Source organism: Plectropomus leopardus, chromosome 1, assembly GCF_026936395.1.
Source record: "Plectropomus leopardus strain MGB_pleo_1.0 chromosome 1, ASM2693639v1, whole genome shotgun sequence".
NCBI classification, from domain to species: domain Eukaryota; kingdom Metazoa; phylum Chordata; class Actinopteri; order Perciformes; family Serranidae; genus Plectropomus; species Plectropomus leopardus.
The window spans coordinates 12,653,966-12,679,215 of record NC_142176.1 but is presented as its reverse complement, the minus strand read 5'-3'; the positions used below and the strand labels follow the sequence as shown (position 1 = coordinate 12,679,215).

The 25,250-nt window shown below is 42.2% G+C and overlaps 1 protein-coding gene across 9 annotated transcripts in view; it reads right to left on the bottom strand.

Moving 5' to 3' along the window:
* Positions 1-25,250, bottom strand: part of dmxl2 (Dmx-like 2) — a 53,561-nt gene that overhangs the window by 6,027 nt on the left and 22,284 nt on the right. For 3 of the 9 annotated variants that reach the window (XM_042492138.2, XM_042492146.2, XM_042492156.2), the window contains exons 21-47: positions 24,374-24,546; positions 23,630-24,281; positions 22,476-22,805; positions 22,278-22,397; positions 21,050-21,185; positions 20,294-20,404; positions 19,988-20,157; positions 18,402-18,499; positions 18,120-18,285; positions 17,360-17,624; positions 17,015-17,217; positions 16,500-16,871; positions 15,408-15,590; positions 14,998-15,294; positions 14,714-14,905; positions 14,519-14,595; positions 13,363-13,493; positions 12,599-12,844; positions 12,139-12,321; positions 8,487-8,677; positions 8,229-8,362; positions 8,048-8,133; positions 7,678-7,879; positions 6,320-6,437; positions 4,896-4,961; positions 2,678-2,764; positions 1,710-1,831 (exon numbers count right to left, since the gene is read on the bottom strand). In XM_042492138.2, coding sequence (XP_042348072.2) covers positions 1,710-1,831; positions 2,678-2,764; positions 4,896-4,961; positions 6,320-6,437; positions 7,678-7,879; positions 8,048-8,133; positions 8,229-8,362; positions 8,487-8,677; positions 12,139-12,321; positions 12,599-12,844; positions 13,363-13,493; positions 14,519-14,595; positions 14,714-14,905; positions 14,998-15,294; positions 15,408-15,590; positions 16,500-16,871; positions 17,015-17,217; positions 17,360-17,624; positions 18,120-18,285; positions 18,402-18,499; positions 19,988-20,157; positions 20,294-20,404; positions 21,050-21,185; positions 22,278-22,397; positions 22,476-22,805; positions 23,630-24,281; positions 24,374-24,546 — 5,111 coding nt within the window. Of the gene's footprint in view, positions 1-1,709; positions 1,832-2,677; positions 2,765-4,895; positions 4,962-6,319; positions 6,438-7,677; positions 7,880-8,047; positions 8,134-8,228; positions 8,363-8,486; positions 8,678-9,691; positions 9,719-11,741; positions 11,826-12,138; positions 12,322-12,598; positions 12,845-13,362; positions 13,494-14,518; positions 14,596-14,713; positions 14,906-14,997; positions 15,295-15,407; positions 15,591-16,499; positions 16,872-17,014; positions 17,218-17,359; positions 17,625-18,119; positions 18,286-18,401; positions 18,500-19,987; positions 20,158-20,293; positions 20,405-21,049; positions 21,186-22,277; positions 22,398-22,475; positions 22,806-23,629; positions 24,282-24,373; positions 24,547-25,250 lie in introns of all 9 variants that reach the window. The other 6 variants (XM_042492174.2, XM_042492181.2, XM_088075626.1 and 3 more) reach the window with 5 other exon arrangements.

Genomic DNA, 25,250 nt, shown 5'->3' with positions numbered 1-25,250 from the left:
ATTATTTATTATATCACATTTTTTCACATTTATTTCCCAGCAGTATATAATGAGAATTCCTTATCCTCTGATTAGTTAAATTAATGTGACCCGCAAAAAGCCACAGAAAATGCACAGACTGATTAACCAAGTGATGATTAACTCATTTAAGTTAAGATTTGGCTAAAAATTTAAAAATCCTTTTTTTTTTTTTTGCCTGATCCCCAGGCAAATATTATGAATACCAAGTTCCATACAATAATTCTGTGTATTTGATCGGCTTTATTTCTTCTGATTTATTAAAATATGCACAGATCAGCCTTGATACTGTTTGTTCGCATTAATTTGGGACATCCCAGGTTAAGGTGAATCTAATTTTATCTTTGTGTGATGTGACGAGTCCTCGGTCAACTCTCACCTGTCTGTGTGCTCCCTGTGCAGGGAGGCGAACGTTAGAGCAACTGACAACACCTGAGAGCGCTTTGGGTTAAAACAGCACGTGTGCAGCTGATAGCTCAGTCTGCGGCTGAACCTCCGCTCTGCTGCTGCATCACCCTGCCTCTCTTTGGTATGGTTATGTTTCATTAGCTCTTTGATTTGCGTTTATGCACCTTTACAACACACACACACATTTTACATTCATGCGACACACACACTACTGACACCACTGACTTCCACAATTCTTCAATCGTGTAATGCTAAGAAATGAATGTAGAAAACCATCTTTCTTTCTTAGAATTTGTCTTTTTTTTCTACAGTATTTTAATCTCTTAAGAAATGCACACAAAAAAAACCCCAAAAAGTGCAGGTGCAGAGTGCAGCAGTGTGTCATCTTGAGTAAAATCATCTTTAGTGAAAAGAACACAATTAATATGGAGCAAGCTGAGTGACAAATGGCACAGGCATACAGCAAAACCGAAGTTGAAGTGATTCATGTTGATAGCTGCATTTTGTATTTTGTTGTCGACTGAGTAATGATTAAAGGAATAAATCCATTTGACGGCATTAATTAATTGAAATTTTTGTTTTTGTTGCATGTTTTAATGTTTTGTGAGTGAGTTAGAGCGGCGTGTGAACTGTTTTTACAAAAGTATCTTCTGAATGGACGGATATGTTCAAGCAAATGAGGAAAAGTGTAAATCTGATTAAATTTTGCTTGGTGCCACAGTTGCAGGTGTTGATTGTGCAGCAGCTGATGAGATCATTAGTCCAGCTGGGTGTGGACTTTTGGGTTGTGTGCTGTGATACCAGAGCTGTTGAGGTCTTTGTTTTTGTTCTAGTTTTTGGTTTTTGGGAAGTGCACCATGAGTTGTTCTCTGTAAGCATTTGTGTGGCCCGATGTTGCGTGGTCGTGTGGCGTTCAGAGGGTAAGTGTTACTGTCTGGATCTGCATTTTGCAGAGATTTCTCTCATTTCTGTGTCAGCTTGGTTTGTTTTTTTTTTTGTAGTGCTTTGTGGAGCAGTTATTGTTTTCAGACAACTATCTAGGGGGTTTTGTGCTTAATACTCCCACCACAGAACCACACGAAGATGGGGATGAGTTTTTAGCAAGCTTTGGTCAGGCAGTTTGTGGAAAATTCTCTGTGGTTGTTGTTTGCTCTGAGTGCTTGTCTGGCAGTGAGCACGTTTGTTTAATATATACGTCATGCTAAAACATTGACGTGGATATAAAACTAACTTGGAATCACGATTAACGTGATTTCTTTAAGGACAGACAATCTAAAACTCACCTGCGGGACTCCTTATCAAAGTCGTCCCCTATCCAGGTGTAGGGCTGGACAGCCACCAGAGTAGACACGTCCACTTCCTGGACATCATGAGTGGACGCCAACACTATCTCATTGGAGTTAGCCTGAAAAAGGAGGAAAGCGGGGAAGAAAGAGACAAGGAGGGAGGACAAGACGACATGAAAGGTGGACTTGGCAGCAGTTTCCTCTAATCTCCTAGAAAGGCTATGAAGTGTTTTTGTAAATTCAGAGAAAGGTTCTTGGAAAGGATTAAGGAATTCGGTACTCAAGTGAAAAGAAGAAGAAGAAGAAGAGAACATATTACTCTCACTCTCGCTGATTATAAAGTTGATTACAAGTTGATTTTCTCCTCTGGTTTTTGAAGCTCTTAATGATACGTCGCCCTCAAACAGCAGAATGTCTGTCATGCTCTGCTCCATATTGTGCACCACAGTCATAAGACTCCAGACTATTAACAGTCCTAAGAGCTCACAGAAGCCTTTAGTGCCTATGACCCCAAATTATGGAGCAGACTAACACAGCATATTCGACAGTCAGATTCTGTGAGTGTCTTTAATTAACAGCTCGAAACACACCTTTTTACTCTGGCCTTCCCTTAGATCAAAACCCGTATTAGACTGATTTACCCCCTTACACCACTGTTCTTTTTAACTGTGACATGATGTCGATTTATTGGCCAAAAATTGATATTTTTCTGTTGTCTCTGATATTGGATCTGTTAATTTTGTAGTGTTTTTTGTATGATTTATCTTACCTTCTGATTTTTATAATTACTCTATACTTTATTTCTATTATTCTCTTTAAGCCTTTATGTATTTGTTTTTCTCTCTCTCACTTTGAGCTAAGCTCATGTATGAAAGGGGCTATATAAATAATAATACACAATAAATAGGAAATTACAGACTCATAAAATGAAGTGCTTTGCAGTAATTTTATCACACACAACTTACCTTATTGATAGCAAATGCCATGATTATATCAGACTCCTTATGAATGATTTTAGCCTTGCCTCCTGGGTAGCCCAGATCTGCCTCCACCTGGGAAAGCAAAGAAATCAGATAAATGAAGGTTAAAGACACATTAAAGCTACACTAGAGGGCTCTAGGGCCACTGAGTGAAAATTAAAAAAATAAATGATTAGAAATGTATCCTTTACAAATATTGTTTATGTTGAGTTTATTTGCTTAGAGCAGTGGGGCAGAAAAATGTATACTTCCAAAACAATGCTTAGGGCCATCAAGTTGTATAATCCAATAAATTTCCCCACTTCCCAGAAAGGTAGATAAAGATACACAACTAAATACTGAAAATTTTGACTGTTGATTTGGGATTCATGGTGACAACTCCCTCTGCGATTTGCAAGCCCCCCAACAGTGAGCATGCAAGTTAGTAAGTGCCAACTCTCTTAAGGGGAGCTTTTATTTTGTTTTTGGGTCCAGCAGAATCAAAATCAAAACTAGACAGGAGAAAGGAGTGAGAAACAGAAGGAAACGTGTTACTGGCAGGGATCAGATGTGAGGTTATGTGAGTGGATGTCTAGGTGTCCCAGTGAGAGGGGGAAATTAGACGTTAGATCTAAGCCTGAGAGCCTTGAGTAGATTTTATGGCAGAAAAACTGTGAGAAGTCACTATCAGGCCAAGCTGGTGAGGAGACATCAAGAGCTTCACCCAGATTGGTGCTACCTTTAACCATAAACCCTGTGCAACTGGTGCACGATACTTCTTTAAAAGTGTAAAGGAGCTGTATGCAACATTCAGAGCATAAACTATGATTCACAGTCTGTGCTCGGACCGTCTGCACACAGATGGCAGCTAACTGTGCTAACTGTGCTGCAACAGTGCTGACAGAGTTTACATTGTTATCTGCTGGTGGACATCACCAGATAAGGGCTCAGCCGATACTGGTTTTTCAGGGCGGATATCAATTAGTAGTAGTTAATGAGACATATAACTGATATTTGGAACCGATATGCATTTACAATAAAAATGAAAATCTTTCTGTCAATATTTACAATTTGGATTATAACAATTTCCAAAACAAAACTTTGTTTAAATGCCTTTTGCAAATGTTTAATCAAAACTAAAAACTTTCAACATCATATACAGCAAGATCCCAGCAACTTATAACGTCAAGTGAAAATTTCAATAAAAATGAATACCTAAAAATAAATTCTTAAGGTTTTACAAAGTAAAAGTTCCTCCCATACTGACACTTTCTTTTAACTTTTTAATTCATTAATTTTTAAAGGTGATATTTAAAATAAAACACTTGTACAAATAATCAGCAAAATGCCAAATATTAGCCCAATAATCAGCCAGGCCGATAATCTGTCGACCTCTAAACCAGAGGTCCCACAGTGCAATATTATCACTATACTTAAGTCCAATACAGTATTACTGTGACTTTAAAAGGTTTGCAATATGAGTATTAGGATAAAATATGCTGCAATATATTGCAATTTATTACCTTTTTCAACTGCAAATTAGGTCTCAAAAGAAAAACCATAAACATTTGTTTTATCTATCGGATAAAGATTTTCATCCTTTCCATGTCACTTTAATAATCTTTATCGCTGCAAAATTATCTAGTGGACTGAAAAAGCAATTGATTTTATTATTCTAGTCAGCTTCGATAAATTTAATTTGTATTTGCAATCTTAAAGTTATAGTTAAAAAAATTGTTGAAAATTGTGTTGATATAATATTGCCACGCAGAATATCGTGATACTATGCTGTGTTGATTTTCTCCCCACTTCTACTGGTAACCTAGGTGGGAACCGGCGGGGGGGTCGCTATGCTTCCATGACGATGCTGTCCTGATATGAGTGGTTATCGCTGTATGAGCACAGTGCAGCGGCCACGAGCTAGCCAGTGGGACACACTCGCAGGCACTGACATGCATGCACCATCAGACCGGCTACCGCAACAACAAACGGAGAAGCTCGGATTAAAAGCACCCACAGAGGGAGTGTGGCTTCAATTTCTCCTCAGGACACCGTTATTCCACTACATCTTTACATAGCTGCTATATCAGTGCTCTGGATGTCATATACAGCTCATTTATTGCACTCTCACTCTCCTTCAAGCTTGGCTTTACAGTGACTCTCGCAGACAGGCAGACGCACAGACAGAGCCACGGCCCGGGGCTGGTACAGTAAATGATACTACCTTATAGTGACTGCTAGCTCCTGCTATGCAGTTTGGGCTTATACGGTCCATATGGTTCTCTACAGACTACACAACACACACACACACACACACACAGAGGCAATACAGAAACAGAACACACCATCACGGCACAACACAAAACACATGCACAAACACAGAAAAATAAAACATGGAATGAAAAGAAAATGTAAAAAGGTTGACAGGATCTTTGATGTATATTTGGTGATACAATGTAAATAACGAAATCCAGTCCACGTCATTAGCATGGACCTACAGTTATGAGGCAGGATGAATGGAAATATGAAGTGTGGATCTGTTTAATTTGAAGCCGACTGAAATTAATGTTGTAATAACAAGAAGCTGAGCATCTGGGAACACGATCGACTGGACTTTAGTCTAAATTTGGACTGGCTACAGTAGCAGTCGTTCATGAAAGTGATTACATAATAATGAATAGTTCCAGACATCACAGAAGACAGCAAACTGTCCCGTACTTGACTAAAGATGTCTAAGGAGTCAAAGCAATGATATTGACTCTAAAAAAATATCAACAACAGAGATAGATGCGCAGCGAGCACTTTTCTGTGTTTTACAATGAAGTGACAGATTGAAATATATTGCTATTACCAGTCGTCATTCACTGAGGCAAACGATCAAACCATCTTCAGTCTTAAGTGTCTTGCGATGTATAAAACTTTGTGCACAGTGTGTAGATTCTGTTTTCCATGCATGTGGGTAGGCCACTGAAGACATGCTGTGCAAAAATAACTGAAGCAAAATATAAAATGTAGACTGAACTGGCCCACATGTAATGTCACTGACTTCAATCTGAACCCATTAGGAAAAACTTGTCACATATGAACTAAAAGACTGGAAAATACATTCTTGTTTAGGTTTCTCAATAAATAACACTGCCTATAAAAATGTATTTGATCTTTTTTTCAGTCACATACTTGCAGTGTCACGACATCCTGAAACTACATGTCTTAGCTGCATGACACATATTCTTACATCACTCTTCAGTCACCTTCATAATAGGCCTGATGTTGTTATAATTGCCTACTTTGAGCCCCTTTTTTTTGTTTTTTTTTCACAAAGTCTCTTCATCTGTCAATCTTGACATTGTACTTGAGTGATAACTTTGTTTTGCGGATCACTTTTGAACCTCTAGTAGTTAAAAGTGAGACAAACTTGCTTTTAAAAATGCAACTTCCATTAAATACAGTCTTATTTTTGGGCCATTACAGCATGTGTGTTAGGGGAAGTGGAAAAAAAGAAGTTTAATGCAAAAATTTTGGTGTAAAAATGAAATAACGCAAATTATTTAAAAAAAAAAAAACAAAGGTGGGTTTAATCATCACAGCTAATGAACACTGAACTAAAAAACCAAGCAGATAGTTTTTTTATGCGTGCAGGCTGCTGACCTCACTCTGCTTCCTTTTCTTCGTAAAGATGTAACGGATTAAAGTCTCCTGAAGAACTTCCTGTTTGACCAGGAAATGCCAAAGACGCCGGGCTGGGAAGGACTGATGGTTCTTTGTCCTGTTGGTAAGTCACAAGTGGTTAACACATGTGTGGATCCACTTAAAGACGTGATAAAATCTGCATGTGTGACTGCATCTCTGCATATCTGTGATGTTCTGTGTTGCGGGAAAAGTGTGTAATCATTACGTGCAACGAGGGATTGATTAATATGTACTGTATTTTATTGATCTTTTTCTTGGGTGCATTATCTACCGTAAAACTTCAACTAACCCGGACTATTATTTGCTTAAATCATTGACCTCAACAGGCTTATATTAGCAACAGGTGTCTACATGAGATTTCTTGCTTTCATTTCCTTTCACACAACTGTTGCTCAGCAAAGATGGGAAATACAACCAAATTATGTATTTATCCCTTTGAAATCTGGGAAACTGGCTTTATTTATTTATCAAAAAAAAAAAACACTGATAGAAAATTACCTAAAAACTTGCCCCCCCTCCTAAAAAAAGAGGAAAACAAACAAATAAACAAAACACAATACAAAGCAAGAGATGATCTGAAAAATCTTAAAAAGTATAATAATTATTTAAAATAATTTTAAATATATATTATGATGATAATGAATATAGTTCACTGGACACTTTTCTCTACCTTTTTTAAAATTAGTCTCCTACTAATCTCTTTTTTTGAGTCGCTCTCATTCACTTTGTCGGTAATACCGTCTTCTTTGGAGCTCATGGTTTCAGTCAAATTAACTGAATGACTATATTGTGGATTAGCATGTCCATATTGACAAAAGTTTAAAATATTTGTATTTGTATGTGTGATCTAGGCAGCTAACTAATGTTACCTCCAGCAGGTAGCCCACAACCCGGTTTTATACATCCATAGATCCTCTATAAAAGGAGACTGCACAGCAACCGCACCAGGCCTCCAACTGACACAGATGTGACAAAATTTGACAAAATGTGTCGCCACACCCAGCTAGTCAAAATGGACTGGGCGTTTAATTGGGACTAGGCTTTTATTGGACGTTTTACAATGTATATGACTGACCTTTTTGTAAGTGATCGGCTGTAGGTGGGCTCCTGAGCTACACTGTCCTTTTGGAAAATGAGTTAATTTGTGTTAGTGTTGCAGTGGTAGTTCCTCTTTCATGTTGTTCAGTGATGTTTGGATTAGCATAATTTATTCTGACATTAAACAAAATGTGTATATTGTTGTAAAACTGCAACCTGGCCCTAATTTGTGAGAGTGCATCTATATTTCTGCATACTGTATATCATTTAACACTCACTTGAAGGGAGTGTTGTCTGGCTCCAGCATGGCCTTGTGTCGGAGTATGGCAGGTCCCCCCCCTGCGCTGAGGTCAGTTGGGTAAGTGTTGATGTAGTTCGGAGGCGGGCCATCGAATTTGTTCATTCTCTCAAGCAGAAGCTGCTCCCAATTCTCTAAAGTCTTCAACACAGCGTTGCTGAGAGGGGACGTGACTGGCAGGTCTGTGACACAAACACATACGGATTTACAGCATGTACTGAGACAGGCAGTAGCAACAAGAGTGGTTCATTTACGCGGATCTATACATAAAATATTTCAGTGTATGCTTATAAACATTTTACTGTGAATTAGATTTAAGGATCTGTTTAGGATTAGAGGTGAGTGTGTACCTGTGAAGTCGAGGCCAGTGATCGGGAGGAAGTTCTTGACATTGTGATGAGCCAGTTTCACCATGACCAGGCGGATCAGAGCCCAGCTACGAACCGCAGAAACAGACATGCAGCAAGTTTAAAATCAGCAGCAAAGACTCCACATTAGTGGGCAGAAAAACGACAAGAGGGTGAGCCCTACCTGTAGGAGTTGGGGTCAGAGTGCTCCGTTATCTGTGTGTCAGAAAGGAAGGCGTCGTCATCGTCTTCATCATCCTCTGCGCCACTTTCGTCTGAGTCACACAGAGCGTTGCTGTCCGACAGCGGCAGGAAAGGCTGAGAGGGAGGAAGTCACGATGAGTGAGAGAGAGATGGAGGAATAACTTTATAATAACCTGAAGACGGTGATTCACAGATCTCATTTGTTGATTTCCACATATGAAGAGCTTATATGTCTTACTTTGGCCACAAAGTAGTCCCACATGCTCAGCTCTGGGGGAATGAACTTCTCCCTGTATGCGGGTCTCTCTGTGGGCACAGGAGGTGGGGTGGCTGGCGTCTCCTTGACAGGGCGTCCGGGAACGAGCATCCGCATGTTGAACCTACGTCTGTATCGATCCGAGTCCTCCGCTGGGGGCTGAGGGGGAGCCACTGGAGGGAGGAGAAAAACGAGGAGGTGGCATCTTTCAAACACACTGAGCTGTGATGAGGTCAGTGTGCAGCACGCTGCAGTGTGCTGTAGTTTTTTCTACAAATGACGAACACGATGTGAGACTCGGCGTCATTTTAAGATCAAGAAGGAGATCAGGAGCTAATGAACTGCATCCACACCGTACACAGAGCACAGTATAGCCTGCATCAGGGATACTCAACTCGTTTGCTTAGGGGCCACTTTTGCAAAATGATAGGAGGCCAGGGGCCAGTCGCAGCAGCCCCATACATGGGTCTGGGATTTAAGGACATTTCGAGGATTTTAGGAAATTTGTGGGATTTTAGGATGATTCTAGGTTCTTAGGACATTTCTGGGATTTTAGGACATTTCTCAGATTTTAGGACATTTCTAGGATTTTTGGATGTTTCTGGGATTTTAGGACATTTCTAGGATTTCAGGACATTTAATGGGACCTTTCTACAAATGTAGGACATTTCTGGAATTTTAGGACATTTCTAGGATTTAAGGACTTTTCTAAGATTTTAGGACATTTCTAGAATTTCTAGGATCTCTGTCAAGGGTGGCAGGGGATCCTCCACAGGCACTTTTTTGATAAACAAGCTCTATTTTGGTGCTTTTTTTAAGGATACTGGCACCTTATGTATACTAAAAGTACTAATCAGTTCCCAGTGTGAATCACTTTATTTTGATTGTGAATTAGAAAATGGTTGGGGGACCGCCCAGCACCCTATCAGGGGCCAGATTTGGCCCAGGGGCCGTAAGTTGAGTATCGCTGCCCTACATCAATAACTCTAAACTCTTAACATTAACCCTAATCTTGTCTAAAATGCAGTTCTGTCTACAGCATAACTGTAACGTTGAGCTCTATGACTTTGATGAGTCATAGCACACGAAACAAAACAGATAAACTTGGAAAAGAGACATACAGATGCACAAAATACAAACGTTTAGGATGGAAGCACAGGGCAAGACACACTAGGCTGTGCACAAACCTGCCCCATTATCCTGGGTGACTATCTCTGGCATCGCACCAGACAAAACAAGACAAGACACAAACCAGAGTAGACAGTGCAGTTAGACACACAGATACTACACAGACCACATAATTGAATCAGTGTATATTTGATGTAGTGCGTGGCACAAAATACACACAGAAAACACATCAAACACTAGCAAATATGTTGAGCAGTCATGTGTTAAGCGTTTAGGTTTTTTTTTTCTATCCACAGCACTTGAGGGAGGTAAACATGATGAGCTTGTTTATTTAGTTTTAAAATGAGTGTTAATTTGAACATGATAGGGAGGCACTGTGTAACATTTGTTTAAGGCTGTGTGATTGAGACATGCATATAATTTTTGCAGGGGCACTCAAAAAGGGCAGTTTCTTAACATTTTGGCAAAGTGATTCCTATCAACAGGCTGGCATTTAAGATGCCCTGAACCAGCTCTTCAAAAGGCTCTTGGCTGTGCTGAGAGCTATCTCAGACTCTACAGTGATATTGAGTCTAAATGCCAGTCCATATCTTCCTCCCCCACAAACACAATGTGAGCACAGATTACTTTGGCCTAATGAATATGAATGAACAGTGTCAAGTTCAGTCAACAGACTCCTTAAACAGCACGGCTACTGAGGAAATGGCTTCATTTCTACAAATCTAAAAATCGGATGCAGACAAACAGCTGAATCAAGTCACACAAGAGCTACTGTCAGTCTACATTGTAATTGTTACCTCCACTACTGCTATACAGAAAAGCCTGATTTATGGTCGGGCGCTCGACACTTTAGATTTATGTCGCTTGACAAAAATTTAAAAGTCGCATGTCAATTTCAATTTATGCTTCAGTAGGGAAATCAGACCCTCTGCATTTTCCATGGTCCATTTCTGTCACATCTAGTGAAGCAAAATCTGCATAAACAGCTTTTTAAATCACCTGAATATCCCACTTTATGTGTTTTTGACTGTTGGTTGGCATTAACATTACCCTCACTCGCTATTGTGGGCTGGGAAATACAATTAATGAATCAGTTAATACACACACGAGACATATACAGCGCAGTAGTAGTCTGGCGATCTGCCCAGTATGTGCCCTGCCTGACTTCTTTCTGTGGAGTTGACATGAAATCTATTTTGGCATTAAATCTTTGCTGTCAGTCAGCCTGGTGAAGGCAGTTTGGCCGGCCACTGTCCTCTCAATTCTGCAACGAGTGGCATCTCATGAGATGCCAGAACGAGACTTTAGCCTCATACAATAACAATCTGAGCCTGTCAGTGGCAAAATAACCACTTTTAATGGAGAAACAGTGACAATGTTCAATTGCCCCATATATTTACAGCTGCCGGCTGCTGCCCTCACAATCAACACTGAACCAGTTTTTAAAAAAATGTTGTTCATTTCCATCACTTGGCCACAAATACATGAGAAACTATGGCAAATATTTTGATAGTGGATTATGGTTGAAAATGCTGAAATGATCATTTAAGAACACGAATCAATCAAATTGCTTTTTTTTTTTATTTTTGCATCTTCTGTCAGCACTTTTTGCTATTTTTAATGGTGACTTTTATTTTTCATTTTATTTTATTGTATTTTTTTTAAATTGCAGATCATTTAGTAATTACATTTACCTTTTTATATCTTTTCTCTTTACTCTTTCATTGTAGGTCTCTGTCCTTTTAATATGCTTTTACTTTATTGCTGTGTAAAGTACTTTCAGTTGTCCTGTTGTATGAAACGTGCTATACGAATAAAGCTGCCTTGCCTTATCCTGCCTGGCACTACAAAATATGTCTGCAACATCACTCTAATTCTCCAGGTGTAAGACATGAAAGGAAAACATTAAGTGACACTTTTTTCTTCCAAAAATATGTCATTTCTGTTAAGTGACAAATATCTCAAGCGCCGTACCATAAATCGGGCTTAACTCTGATCCATTCACATTCTTAACTGTCTTTTTACACATTTAATGCCACAAAAGGGACAAAACGCAACTAGTTATGCATTTCCAGCTCTACAGTAGCATTTCACTGTCTCAAGGTGTACCTGGTTTAGTCTCAGATTCAGATTTAGTCTCAGAGGGCTGCTCAGCCTTGGCATCTGAACACTCCTTGCTAGGCCCAGCTGTTGCTTCAGTGGCACAATGAGAATGACACAATGAGATGAGCATGGAGGACGTTACAACACGCACATGCAATGCAGCACACACACGCACTCTCACACAGACTCACACACACAGCTGTCAGCTTATCATAACACTGAACACAGATGACAATGTCTTCATAGCACTAGTGAGCTTTGCTGTTCGTTATGGGCATTCAGTAGTAGCTGCACGAGAGGGGGAGAGTTAAATCAAGCACTCTGCAACAATGCAAACCTGTACAATTACCATGCACTGCAATCCTGCAAACCAGCACTGCAATCCACCAGCCCAGTTACTCACAGCTGGCCTCAGTTGCTGGTGCCACAGCGCCCAACCCCTCTCCCCTTGAAACGGGAGGAGGGGGGCGTTTGGGGCGCTGGGGTTCAGTGGGGATGGGAGTGGGGTTTGGGGTGAGGCTGCTCTGCTCAGGTCTTCCTGTCTCTTGAGATTCCTCTGGCCTGGCTGCCTCAAAATCAGCTGGCACTGGGACACAGGGCAGAGGGCACACTCACACAAGACACCACACAGCAGCAGCATCTTAGGAGCATCAACAGGACTAGGTGTATGTTTATGTAACTATGGAGACAGGCCTGAGGGATGGAAGCAGGGCCTCAGATCTGAGATAAGTCAGGATGTAGAAAGTCAGATGGAGCAGAAGAGGACAACGGCAAGAAAAGAGTATAGGGACAGATTACGAAGACCAGAGAGACAAAAGACAACAATGACGGTGATGATGGAGTAATCAACGGCTGAATTCTACCTGGTGGGGCTTCAGGCCTCTTTGGCTTAATAATGACTTTGGCCCCTCCCCCGAAGACCGCGGCCCACATGCGGTTGTTGAGGGGATGTGCTGCCAGGCGGAAGAGCTCGTTGCTGCTGTGAGTGCCCAAGCCGTGAATGAGCAGCGCAAGATAAACAGCCAAGACGCCCTCACACAGCAGGACGCTGAGCCTCGGCTGGTCCTCCTCTCTGGCAGACGTCAACAGAGAAATCAGGGACGACACACCTGCAGAGAGAGGACACACATACGCACAACATGGCATAAAAGATTAAAACTTCTACAGCAGAACAAAACACTTTGTACAATACTGAACCCATTTTTGAAACATTTGCATGATGGCGTGATCGGTCTGTCTCTGCGTTTCCTTCCCAGAGGCCATGAAGCTCCTATTATAGAACACCATCTGCCTCTCTGCATAAACACAGACGGCCTGCTTTGCTCTGCTCTTCCTCTCCCTCTGCTTTTCATATTCTCTCTGACGCATGTCTTTGATGCTCACACATATGCCATTTTCCCTTTCTATGCATTCTGTGAGGATTCTGGATTAGGATCAAATTTAGCTTCAATCTCATTAAAACACTTCTTGAGAGTATTGAGACCAAAATGTTAATGAGTAGCCATCCCACGATAGCAAAGCTGTCCTTTAAAGATTTTTTTTTTCCTTATTTTCTGCCTTGAGTAAAGAGTACAACTCAGTCTAACCCTAAAAATGTCTGTGGTTGTTTACGCAGGGGCTTTGTTACCTGGCCACTGTGCAGGAGCGGAGTTGGGAGTTATGTGTTCTTCAATGCTTTCTGTGCGCAGTCGTTTTCTCTCACTGAGCAAAAGGCCCTGGTACACCATCCCTGTAAACTGGTTGGCCTCTGCCTGACTGCTGCAAAGCAAACAACAGAAAGAAAAACCGTGAGTCACAACCACACAAAACATGTAGAGTATATCTAAAGTGTACTGTGGTGGTGTAATGTTGTATGGTTGGTTTGTTTGTTTGTTGTTTGGACAGTCTGGTGTGGAGGTTTTATATCTTGTACCAGAAATTGGAATCAATTTTAATGATTTTTGATTACATTTGGTAAACACGCTTATTAGCTTTCCTTGCTCGAATTTAATGAGAAGAGAAATGTAAATTTACTGTTTGTGTTTCTTGTCTGAGCTATAGTCAAGTTGTGCTTAGTTAAGCTTAGCGTCAAGAGTAAATCTCCCAAAATGTTCGACTACTACTTTAACTCACGATGGTGCTGTCTTCAAGAAAAAAATAGCAGTGAGCGTGTACTTTGTGGACTGAATAGCAGAGAGGAGACATTGCGAGTCACAAGAAAGTTTCAATTCTTTGCACTCCACTCCCACGTCAAGACAGACAATCCCAAATCAACTCCAAAGTCCTAAACTTTGAGTTTCAAGTTCTAAACTTGCCACGATGCACTCTTGTGTCATTTTAAAAACAGAGTAATAATATATTAAATTTACAAAACTCAGGCTGTGTATTCATTTTGTCATGGCACCTCTTTTGGCTTTAATCTTCATTTTGAATAAAATACAAACGTTACGCTCTAGGCTTCACCTGATGAACGAAACATGTTGTTTATTGTTGTTACTATTTTTTAGGTTATTTCTTGTCACATTTTTAACATTTCGTGCAATCTGTGGGACATTTCTCTCTTGTTATCGAAAAAAATCTAACCAATTTCAGGTTTCAAACAGTCAATTAGCTTGTGAAAGACGTTCTTAGTGTGTTTTGGTTGACCACCATGTTTTTTTTGTATGGTGATTTATTCAAATCACGTAACTCAAGGCCACACATCTGCTCAATAGTGAAACCAACACACTCAGAAAAAAGCACCTATGGTGCTGTTAAGAAAATAAAACTTGCAGAGACTGTTGGGCCGGTGGCACTGCACTTACCTGTAGCTATGGCTGTCGCACAGTGCTTGATAGACGCAAGCAGACAGAGATGCTGCGAGTGTGTGCAAAGCATTCACCTGAGAGTAACAGAGACAAATTTGACTTATTCAGCATCAAAATGTATGACTTGAGATGACTGTGAAAAAGGCCGTATGCTTGGTCTATATAAAGTTAGATTCTTATTTGAGTTCTGACCCGATCATCCATGATGTCAGGATGCGGCGGCGCCTCCATGAGGGCGATGGTGTGGAGGATGTCATGAATGTGGTTGCTGAGGTGGAGAACAGGATTGGCTATGACAGTCTTGGTGGGGGCGATGCAAGCTGACAGCAGAGGCAGTGTCGTAGGCAGAGGCAGAGGAGACTGCAGCTGCTTTACTGTGGTCTCCTGCAGAGTGAGACAGGAAGACGGAGATTTTTTTATGCAGTAATCCAGTAGAAGCACACAACATACATGTGTGTATGAGCGTGTCTGTGTACCTGCTGGCTCTCCTGCAGAAGGAACAGAAGCTCCATGCGAACGGAGGTGACTCCTCCCCCCTTGGCTCCATGAAGGCTGCAGTAGGACAGAAACACCCTCAGCAGGGCCTGGTTCTTCCTCAGCCACGCCTTGCGCCTCTCCGAGTGCTGCTGCTTGGCCTGAAGACGCCGTCGCTCCATCTGGTGACGCTCGTAGGCCCCGGCCTCAGTACGATCCAGGGCGTCATCTGTTATGTCCACTGATGATGTACGCTCTTTCCAGCGCTCCACCTCAAAATCTTCCTCCTTCCCCTCCACCTTTGTGTTGACAAAATTTATGTTAAACAACCACGATTAACCAGGAGGAAAATCAGTTTTGCTAATGCCTAATAATGCACAAGCGAATCACATCAAACGTTATCAAAGTGTACCTTGTAGTTGCAGATTGTATGCATGGCAGCTATCTCTTTCTCCAGCCAACTGTAGAGCTGAAAGCGGAGCTTCCCTCCATCCACCTCGAAGCCTGTGGCCAGCGTACGCAGCTCTGTCATCAGGATCTTCAGACAGGCACGGAACTTCAGCTGCTCTGCTATCACGTCCACCTCTGACTCACCCTGAAATATATGACAGAGAGTTAAAGCAAAAGAGCGGCACTCTGCAGAGTTGATGACCTTATGGTGGCAGTCTGGAGTATTCAGGGCTTTCCAAATTAACAATTCAACTTTCAGCACTTTGAGAAATCTGTTCTGGGTGCAGGCTTCACCAAGACCTCAGAGGGGTCAAACTTCAGTATTAATCATATCTACGGCAACAAGTCTTACAGAAAGTCTTATCTCCTAACACATTTGAATCCCTCCTAGCCCAGTGTCATGTCAGTTAAACTACTCTTGCCTGATATGTTAATGAGTTTCATCTGGGTGAAAAACCCCTGGCTGTGAATCAGAAAATGCCCCTATAACCCAGCAACATCTGGCTCCCATGAAATCAAAACAGCAGACCACTAACTGATTTGTTTTAGGGTGTATCTAAAATACAGAGAGCAACCCTTTCAAAACTTGACAACATAAAAACTCTACATGTATTGCTTTTGTATTATTCACAGTGTATAATCCCTAAAATAAACATCATTTATACAACGACAGCAACAAAACTGGAGAGAACACATCATGTCCTGCCTCCTGCGCACTCTATCCAGGTGCCAGCCTCGCCTGAATCAAAGCTTTTATTTCCAGTAGGTGAAAATGCTTCTTGATTTAACACAGATAAGCTCGTGTTGTGTGCTACATGTGCTAAAGACAAACTCCTGACAATGTCCGCACCTGATTCTCTGGAAAATTGTCTGCACTTCATATGAGAAAACAGCCAAAATGTAAATGACATCAGCTGACAGGAAGTAAACACTGACTTAAGCTGTTACCTAGCAATGCAATTCTGTTGAAATGCTCTGAAATGTATCTATAATCATCAAATCCTATTAACATTTCAGAAACTGTTCCCATGGATTCCAGATTTATTATTCCTACCTGTGAGTCCTCTCTCTGCAGTTTAGAGCCGCCACTCTCCACCTCTGTTTTCTTCATGGTCAGACCATCGTCATCATCCTCGTCTTCGTCATCTTCCTTGTCCTCTCCCCAGTCCAGCTTCAGATCGTCCTCCTCCACCTTGACCATAGGCTGGCTCCAGTCCAACCCGCCCACACTATCATTTCCTCCCCAGGCATGGGCAGGCGCTGCCGGGGTGCCCCAGTCCATGCCTCCCTGGGTGCCATTTTCCAGAGGTTGGCTCGAGTTCAAGTTGGCCTTGGACGAAGCTTTGCTGAGAGGTGAGGAGCCTGATTTCTTGGTAACTTTTGGAATCTTAGAGAGCACTTCCAGAGCCAGAACTGGGCAGCCCACCTACAGAAGAATCATAGATTAAAACATCTCAAAACACTTACTATGTACCATTTGCAACTGTAATAGAGGAGGCAGATACATTAAAAGGTCCCAACTGTATGAGGAGAACTGGATTAGAGTGGCCACATTGTTAATGAGCCTACCTTGAAGTGTGCATTGGCAGTGGTGAAGAACAGTTTGCGCTCTATAAGGTTGATCTCAACTGCGCTGCTCTTCTCAGCAGTGAGGCCCACATGTGCTGCTGTGCCCTCTGGATTTGCAAAATGCCGACGGATGATCAAAGGGTGTGTCCTCAGGTAGTTATAGAAACTGAACACCACAGGGTTGCAAGCTTTTACCATCACATCTAACACGGAGGGACGAGAAAAGGAGAGGGAAAAAGAAAAGGAGAAAGAGAAAGCCGTTAAGCATAGCACACAGTGCAAATAACGAGCAGAGGTTTTACAGGTTTTAGCTGTGCAACACTGAAATGTTTGCAACCAGCTCACCAGGGTTCTCGTCATCCTCTTTGGGGATTCGTTCCAACAGTGTGTCCAGAGCTCTGGTGTAATCCTTCATGATCCAGTAGGCTATGCTGCGCAGGAAAGGGTCAGGGTGCAGTCTGGAACAGTGGTAACCACTGCCGTCCCTGTTACAGCCCAGGACCTTCTCATAAAGGAGACCTTGGCAGGTGGATGAATTCTCAAAGTCAGCCTCATACAGCCTTGCTACTATCATAGCTAACTGGAGATCCTCCATCTTCTCCATCAACACCTGCACGACGTAAAAGAGCAGAGGGGAGATGAGACTGGGGTTAAAACTGCACTTTAATCAAGAAAATGTAAGCAAGTAAGCATCAAAGTGCAAATTTAAGGATGTTTGAGGCAGTAATTTCCATATCAACCTATACGTGCTGCTGAAGCATGCAAAGCTCAGGCTTCTGCTTCCTTTTTCATCTATCTGTTTATTTTGACTAAGCTGTATGAAAACCCAGGCCAAGGAAAACTATGCAGGCTTTTTTTTCATCCTATCAGTGTAATTTAGTCTTTTCTCATGTGATTTAAAGGCTGCAGAATATACAGCAAGCAGCAGCTACCTGCACCGTCAATTATTTGACTCTCATACAGACGCACCTTCACACAATTTATTCTATTTCCATAAAACAAGGATGTGCCAAGTTTCTACTGCGATGGAAATGACAATGAAGTGTTTGAGCAGACTCAACAGTAATAAGCTGTGTGTACGTGCGTGTGTGTGTGTTGCTCCCACCTCTATGGCGTCTTTGAGTGATCCTGCCAGTAGAAAAAAGGCAGCGGACTGTTCAAAGCGCTGCTTCCCCAGCAGGGAGAAAGCGTTTTTCAGAGCTGCCTTTCGCCAGCGGTCTTCACTGAAGTTGTTCTTGAAGAACTGAGTCATCTTCTCATCATGCTGAGACCTGGGAACAAACAAAACCGCACAACTCAGTATCCCATGAAGGCTTTGTGTGAACTTAATTGAAACCAAACAGTAACTCAGTTTAAAATAATGATGTGCTCAGAAACAGCGTCATACCTGAAGAGCCCCCAGAGGACAGCTTTCTTCTTCATGGCCAAGTAGAACAGAGCAGCATCTAAAGGGTCGTTGTGTCTCTGGAATGCAGCTTTACCTAACTGATTACACACAAACGTCACGGTTACTAAATCAATAACCCCAGTCTTTGCTGGAAAGACGTTAAGTGCACTTCAAAGATAACGAAGGAATCAAAAGATTAACAGACATGCCAGCACAAATGTACTCGTTATTCAGCTACTGTTAAAAGCATATTGTACAGGATTGTCGGTTACTGTTTATAAATTTGCTCACAAGCGAACATAAAGGTAAAAGCCAACTCCAGATCCACTCGTTTGGACTTTTTGCCTCGCTGTATTTGCGTTTTTTTGATGCCGTGTATCTTGGATGCCTGCTGCTCACAGTCTGGAACTTGGCTGCTATCTTTGAGCAAAGCCCGAACTTCACCTGAGCGCTGTGGGGTAGAGCTCTGATCCCCTGCCCGCGTCCTGCTGGGCCCAACCCAACCCGCTGACTTTGGATGGGCCGGGCTGTAATTTCCATTGTTTGGGGTTTTTTTTTAATTAAATTGTCGGTTCTCATGGATGGATGGCAGGAGTTTTGATGGACTGAATCGAGAGGCAAAGAAAGAAAAAAATGGGGCTCCAACTGAAAGAGGAAAAATGACGGATTCAAATACGTTTTTATGCACTTATTTTCAAGGATGAAACTGTTTTCTCCACACAACCATCTGTTGCAAAAGAATTGTGCAAATTTGTTGATGGGGCAAACATGCTACCGGGGCCTACAATTGACTTATTATCAATGTATTGGTTATTATTATTCAGCCATGTGACTGACAAAGCTCAACCTCGAGCTAACAGCTGAAACTCGACCACTGAGTGTTTTGGAGGTAAGCGAAACATCTTGGCGATGACATTCTGCTGAGTTTACCAACCTGTGCGCTCCGATCTCATACTGCTCAAACTCCTGTAAGCACGGCTGTTCTCAGCTTTCGAGTTAAAAATATATATCTAATATGTTCTATAAAATAATGTATCCTTCTATTCTCCTCTCAATTACAATCAAGTACTTTTCCAAGGACAAAGTTAAAAACAGTCTGATTTTTAAGGTATTCCAATACTTAAATTCAAGCACTTAAAGCCCCTTTATATGAATCTTAATTATAACTGTAAACGTCTATAGAAAATGCATTTCAGTTGGTTAGTACAGAGAGAAATGCATGTCTCCAGATACAATAACTGTCAGACAGCCTTTGAATTTTGCAGTCAGTACAGGTTTAAAACCTGAACTACAGGGGTCCACAAAAGATGGGAACACCTGACCTGTTTTGTTGAGACATACCGCTTAAACTGGGGTATTTCCAGAGGGACGCTGATGGCAATGTTTGGCAAGGTGTTCATGTTTTTCAGAATGCAGAAGAACAACACCACAAACTAAAGAACATTATTGTAGTGTAGCTGGAAGCATCACCTCTCTGACGCAGTTTGCAATGTTGTCCTGTGGAGGAGTCTCATATTTCCTTTTCTAGTTAACTGTTGCATCATTATCCTCATGTCAGAAACTGTCAACTGAATTTATCCTAGTACCTTCTCCACCATTTTCCGCAGAGTATTGATGTTGCGTATCCACCAACCCACTCCGACAGCTCTGAGCTCAGACCACTGCGGGTCGCCTCTCTGCATGGCCGGGATCATGTTCAGCAGCTCCTCTTCTGCCTCCGAGTGGAAGGCCCAGGCAAAGTGACATGTTGATAGGCCTGACACAGAGGAAGAGAAGGGGTAAGTATCTGAAATTAATTACTAAAATTAAATGCACCACCAATTTGTATTCCTTGACCACAAAATGTTTTCTACATGTGTCACAGCAGCAGCATAATGAGCAGTGTGGTTTACCCTGGTGCAGCAGCTGCATGCGGTAGAGGGGGGGCAGAGAGGTGAGCAGGCAGGTATGAAGACGCATGGCCAGCAGGTACCTCAGTCCACACTCATCGAGCGCCTCGCCACCTACACAAACACAACAGCGGGAAGCTGTCAGCTTTGTCGCTGTTATTCCACTGAACACTATTAGATACAGCAGCCACAAAGAAAAGCCAGTATCACTCGAGTTCATGCATCCTGTCGGAGCATGTGTCTCTTGTCCCTGAACCTTCTTACCCTCTCTGTGCTTACTTAGCCCGGGAACAACCTGCTAATGTCTTCCTCTCAAAAGACTAAATAAACAGGATGAAAAATTAGAGGAAATAGACAAAGATAATGAAAAAAGTGCAGTGTCTGTATATAAACCGTTAAAAACGAACCGTATAATCACTGTTGTTTATGTTAATGGAGATTTGATGGCTGGAGATTAACTATATCCATGAACACACAATCAAGAAAAATTATGTTTGGCTTTTATGTCTATAACCTTTAGTCAACTGTAATACAATATTATCTCTTGCTAAGGGTAACACTTAATGGACTGGTAGACATTAAGGCGCGTCAGCACGCCAAATTACAGTACAAGCACATTCTGCATGTATAACATCGTGTATCTTACTTACAAAAGTACAACAATCAAAATGACGCACGACTTCATTCACCTGCAACTGAAAAAAAATCTCTTGTACATTAGAGAACTCATATCCTATATTCATAAACATATATGCTGACCTGTGTACTGTTGATCAGTGGAGCTGGTGACCTCAGCACTGGTGGTTGCAACAGTATCAGCCAAGGCCACCAGGAACATCTGCTCCAGTCTGGTCAGTCCTGGGAGGCTGGAGTGCATGAGGTGACTGGACAACACCTGGACACACAAAAGAGAAAAGACCAAAATAAGAAAATCTGAATGAATATTTAACTATGATGGCATACTGATGTAATTTACAATGTCAACCATAACCGTAAATTGTTACATTTTTGCAAATATTATACAATACCTAAAGGGAAATGTCGGAATTTTCTAACCTGACTACGTGACTAATGGGGACGACATTTTCTGAGACTGGCCTGGTTTTGAGAAAGAGCGCTACAGCCGGCAGCTGTGACAGGTTGCCACTTGGGGCAATACCTCACCGCCAATGTACATCCACTAGAAACCTATCACTGATCCAGTATGTTTGTTAGAGTGTGTAATCAAGTCTCATTCTAGTCTTATTCTGAAATCTTGCTGACCTTCCACATTGTAAAAATCAGATAAATATTCAGTCTTGACATCGAAAATCTTTAAACTTTCTGTATTCCAACACATTTGGTACTCCTCTCTCCGAAACTAATGTTTTCATTGTTGTTTTTTTCTGCAACAAGTCACTTCTGGCAAAATTTCAGAATGAGACAACTCCTTGAGAAAGACTTTGTTACACACAATAACAAACAGATCGGATCAAGCAAATGGTAAAGACCAATATTTCATTTCTCTGTAGGGCTCTTTCCATAATGTTGTCAGACACTTATAACAGTCTGAGCCTATAAGGGGAAAAAACAAGCATGTTTAGTGCATGTAGCAGTGTAAATTGACTATGCATAATTGCTCTGAGTACATTGTTACACAGTTGCATTGCTGCAGCCCGTTTCACAGCTGCTTGCTCTCAATACTGGACCAGTTTAAAAAAAGTTTCTCAATAATACATCTTTATCGAGAAAATGGCACTTTGATATATCTTGTTTAATATGTGCAGATTTGCTATAGTTACCATGTTATCATTGTCATGTTTCCTCCCCATTACTCAGGATAAAATCCAAAAATATATATCTTTTCAATTTTGGTTCGGACTGAAAAAAATATTATTGGAATGTATTATATGTTGTCTGCATAGACTGTGACAGCACAATTTTCCCTTTTATAAATTGGATTTTTTTTACAAATGAGAATCCCCTATTAACAAAAAAAAAGTGATACCTGAGCGTGCTCCGGTCCAAAGTAGGTAGGTCCATACTGAGAGAGGTTAATAACTCGAGACTTCTTCTCTGGTTTGTCGGTGGCAAAGTTCACAAAATCATCTGTGGTAACTGTTTGCATCTGTAAACACAGGACAAAATGAGTTTAAGTGGACTGCACCTTTAACAACAAAATCAGAGCTCTCTTAACTCTACTTACCTGGAAGAGGTCAGCATACTGGTCCTCTGCAGACTTCTGGGATCCCTCACCATCAGACACCTTAGCTCCCTTAGCGGCCTCTTCTGCTCCTTTGTACGATGTGTCCAGGTCAGCCAACATGAGGGAATAGAGGGGCAGGGGAGGGATGGAGTTGATCTCTGTGTAGTCCCTGCCTCCATCGCGGCCCGCCACAATGGTGTCTTTTGCTGTGCTGCCAGTCACACTGATGGTCCGGGACAGATGTCGCCTGGCTCCGCCCTCACCGGCCTCAACGTCCCGAACCACAGCGACTTCCCCGGCAATACATTTCACCAGGTGAGCAAGGATGGCCTGATACACAGAAGAGCAATGGTTTACACAGTGCATATTACAATGTGGTTTAGATGCTGGATCGGCATTTTTTACTGTTTCTGTTGCCGTCTGTGTTTTTTTGATTAGTCTAACACTGGGTTCACACGGGACACGAGAGCGCCCCAATATGTTTATTGCTGCACAGCTGCCTTTACACCAGGAGCGCATTTCTCCATGCTGGTCAGCAGCAATTCTCCTTCTCTGCTCCTTTCTAATCACACAGTGAGCTCTGTCCCTGTCTCTCTGTCCCTGCTTTCTTGTGTGTCTCTGGCTGTTTGCATGTGAGTGTGTGTGTGTCGCTGTGTGCTTGCATGTCTGGGTGTGTCTGCATGTCTCTCCCTCTCTGTAAACATAATTGCCAAGCATTGTGGAAGCACCGGATGCATATTTTAATCATTTTCGTAGTCAAATCCTTAATATAATATTTAATTTAGTGTTTTTATCATTCATAACAGATTATTAATGTGGTTTCCTGCCAGATTTGCTTGAAGCTATCAGAAAAAAAAGATCAGATCCCGAAACTATCGCTGCAGTTGGGGGCTCGGAGCCACAGCACATCCAGTGTGAACGGTCTGGCTGCTCAACACAGGCACAAAAAGCGGGCGGCTGGCACTCAACAGAAAATCAGCGCGCTTCGCGGCTGTTCCGCATCCAGTGTAAACCCAGCCTAATCCAGAAAATGTGTGGCTCGCTGTACTCTATCCTATTACAGATTTTAACTATGCTTTAAATAAACAAACAAGAGCTCAAAATAGTAATTTTGCAGATATTGGAGTAACTGAATGACGCAGAAACAAACGCACCTTTGCACGGCGAACCTTGCCCAGGTCCATGAGTTCCAGCAGCTGGGTGGGATGGTACTGTGGAAGAGTCGGAGACAGGGAGTGAGCTGCTTCAAACAGTCCCCCTTCCTGAAGTCCCGCTGGGGCACGAAGGGCCTCATCCACTGCAGCACTCCCTTCAAACACACTCTTAGACCTGGCTCTCCCTTCAAACACAGAGGAGGAACCTGTGATTTGACCCCCAGCAATGTCTGCGGATGATAGGTTTCCCTCCTCTCCCTCACCAGGCTTCTTGTCTTGATGCCACTGGGCGTACACGTGCATTTCACAGTCCATGCCCACCACCAGGATGCCGTCCCTCACCCAGGACAACGAGACTGGCAGAGACGGTGTACCGTCCACGGAGGACAGGAGGTCCACAGAGCGAAGCAGGATCCAGCGAGAGCGGATGCCCTGTTTAATACTGCCCCCTAAAGGAAGGGTGATGACAGCTACCCCCTCCTTGCTGCTAGTCGGTTCATTGACCATGCCGGAGATTCGGCCGTACATGAGGATGTTGGATCCAACCCCCACAGTGAGGATGTGAGAGCCGTCCTCCTTTGACAGCCAGTCCAAGTGAACATAGTGCTTAATGTTGGGGGAACTATGGTCTCTGGTCATGTACAGGTCAGACCTGGCGAGGAGAATATTAACTTATGAAACACCCAAACTGGTAAACATACATTGGCTGACAAGTCACAAACACAAACGCAGTGCCGTCCTGACCTGCTGTAGACAAAAAGGTTGGAGTCCACACTGACTCTTGGATCCAGAGTGGACGAGGGTCGGGTGAAGTCGTCCAGGTGGAGAGTTTGCTCCAAAACCCACTCTGAGCCACCGGTGGACTCACACTCATAGATGGACACATGCATGGAGAAGTCCTCTCCAGAACCCTGCAGCTGAGGACAGGGGGAGAGCGTTCTTAAAATGTCTGATGTCTGAGAACAGTGGTTTCCAACTGGTGGGTCGGGGTCTAAAACTGGGTCACGGGTCCATTCTGAATGGACTGCAAGTGTGTTGAGTTTGTAAAAAACATTCTTTATTTTGAAATACAGACCTGCAGACTTTGTTTGGGGCTTCCTTTATAACCTCAACTTGTCTTTTGTCCAGTACAGCAACTATTTTATTGCCCTTTTTTTGGTATTATTTGGCCTTTTCACATGCAGTACCTTTGAAGCATCACTGGTCCTAAAGCAATAATATGCACTTTTTTTGGTTGCAGTGCTGTTTATTTAGGTTTTAAGGAATTGCACTTTATTCTTGCATTATGTTTAATGTCATTGTGTTTTCAGCCCGTGTTTTGTTTACAGTAAGTGAAATAGAATTGCATTTCTCTTAGGTGTAGATCTTGAACTGATGACTCCGGAGAATTCTGGACCCCGTGACTGGACCAGTTGGGAACCATTATCTTAGACCATGTCAAATCTGAAGACACTGAACCAGTCAACCAGGCGTACGGTAAATACCACACAAGACACAGTATGTGGCCTCATAAAAATGCCTCATGGGAGCCCACACAGACTTTAACGTGTAATACATCTACATGTACACTGAAATCCCAGGCTCATAAGCCAGACTTTTGTTATTGACCTCGTCTCAGTTT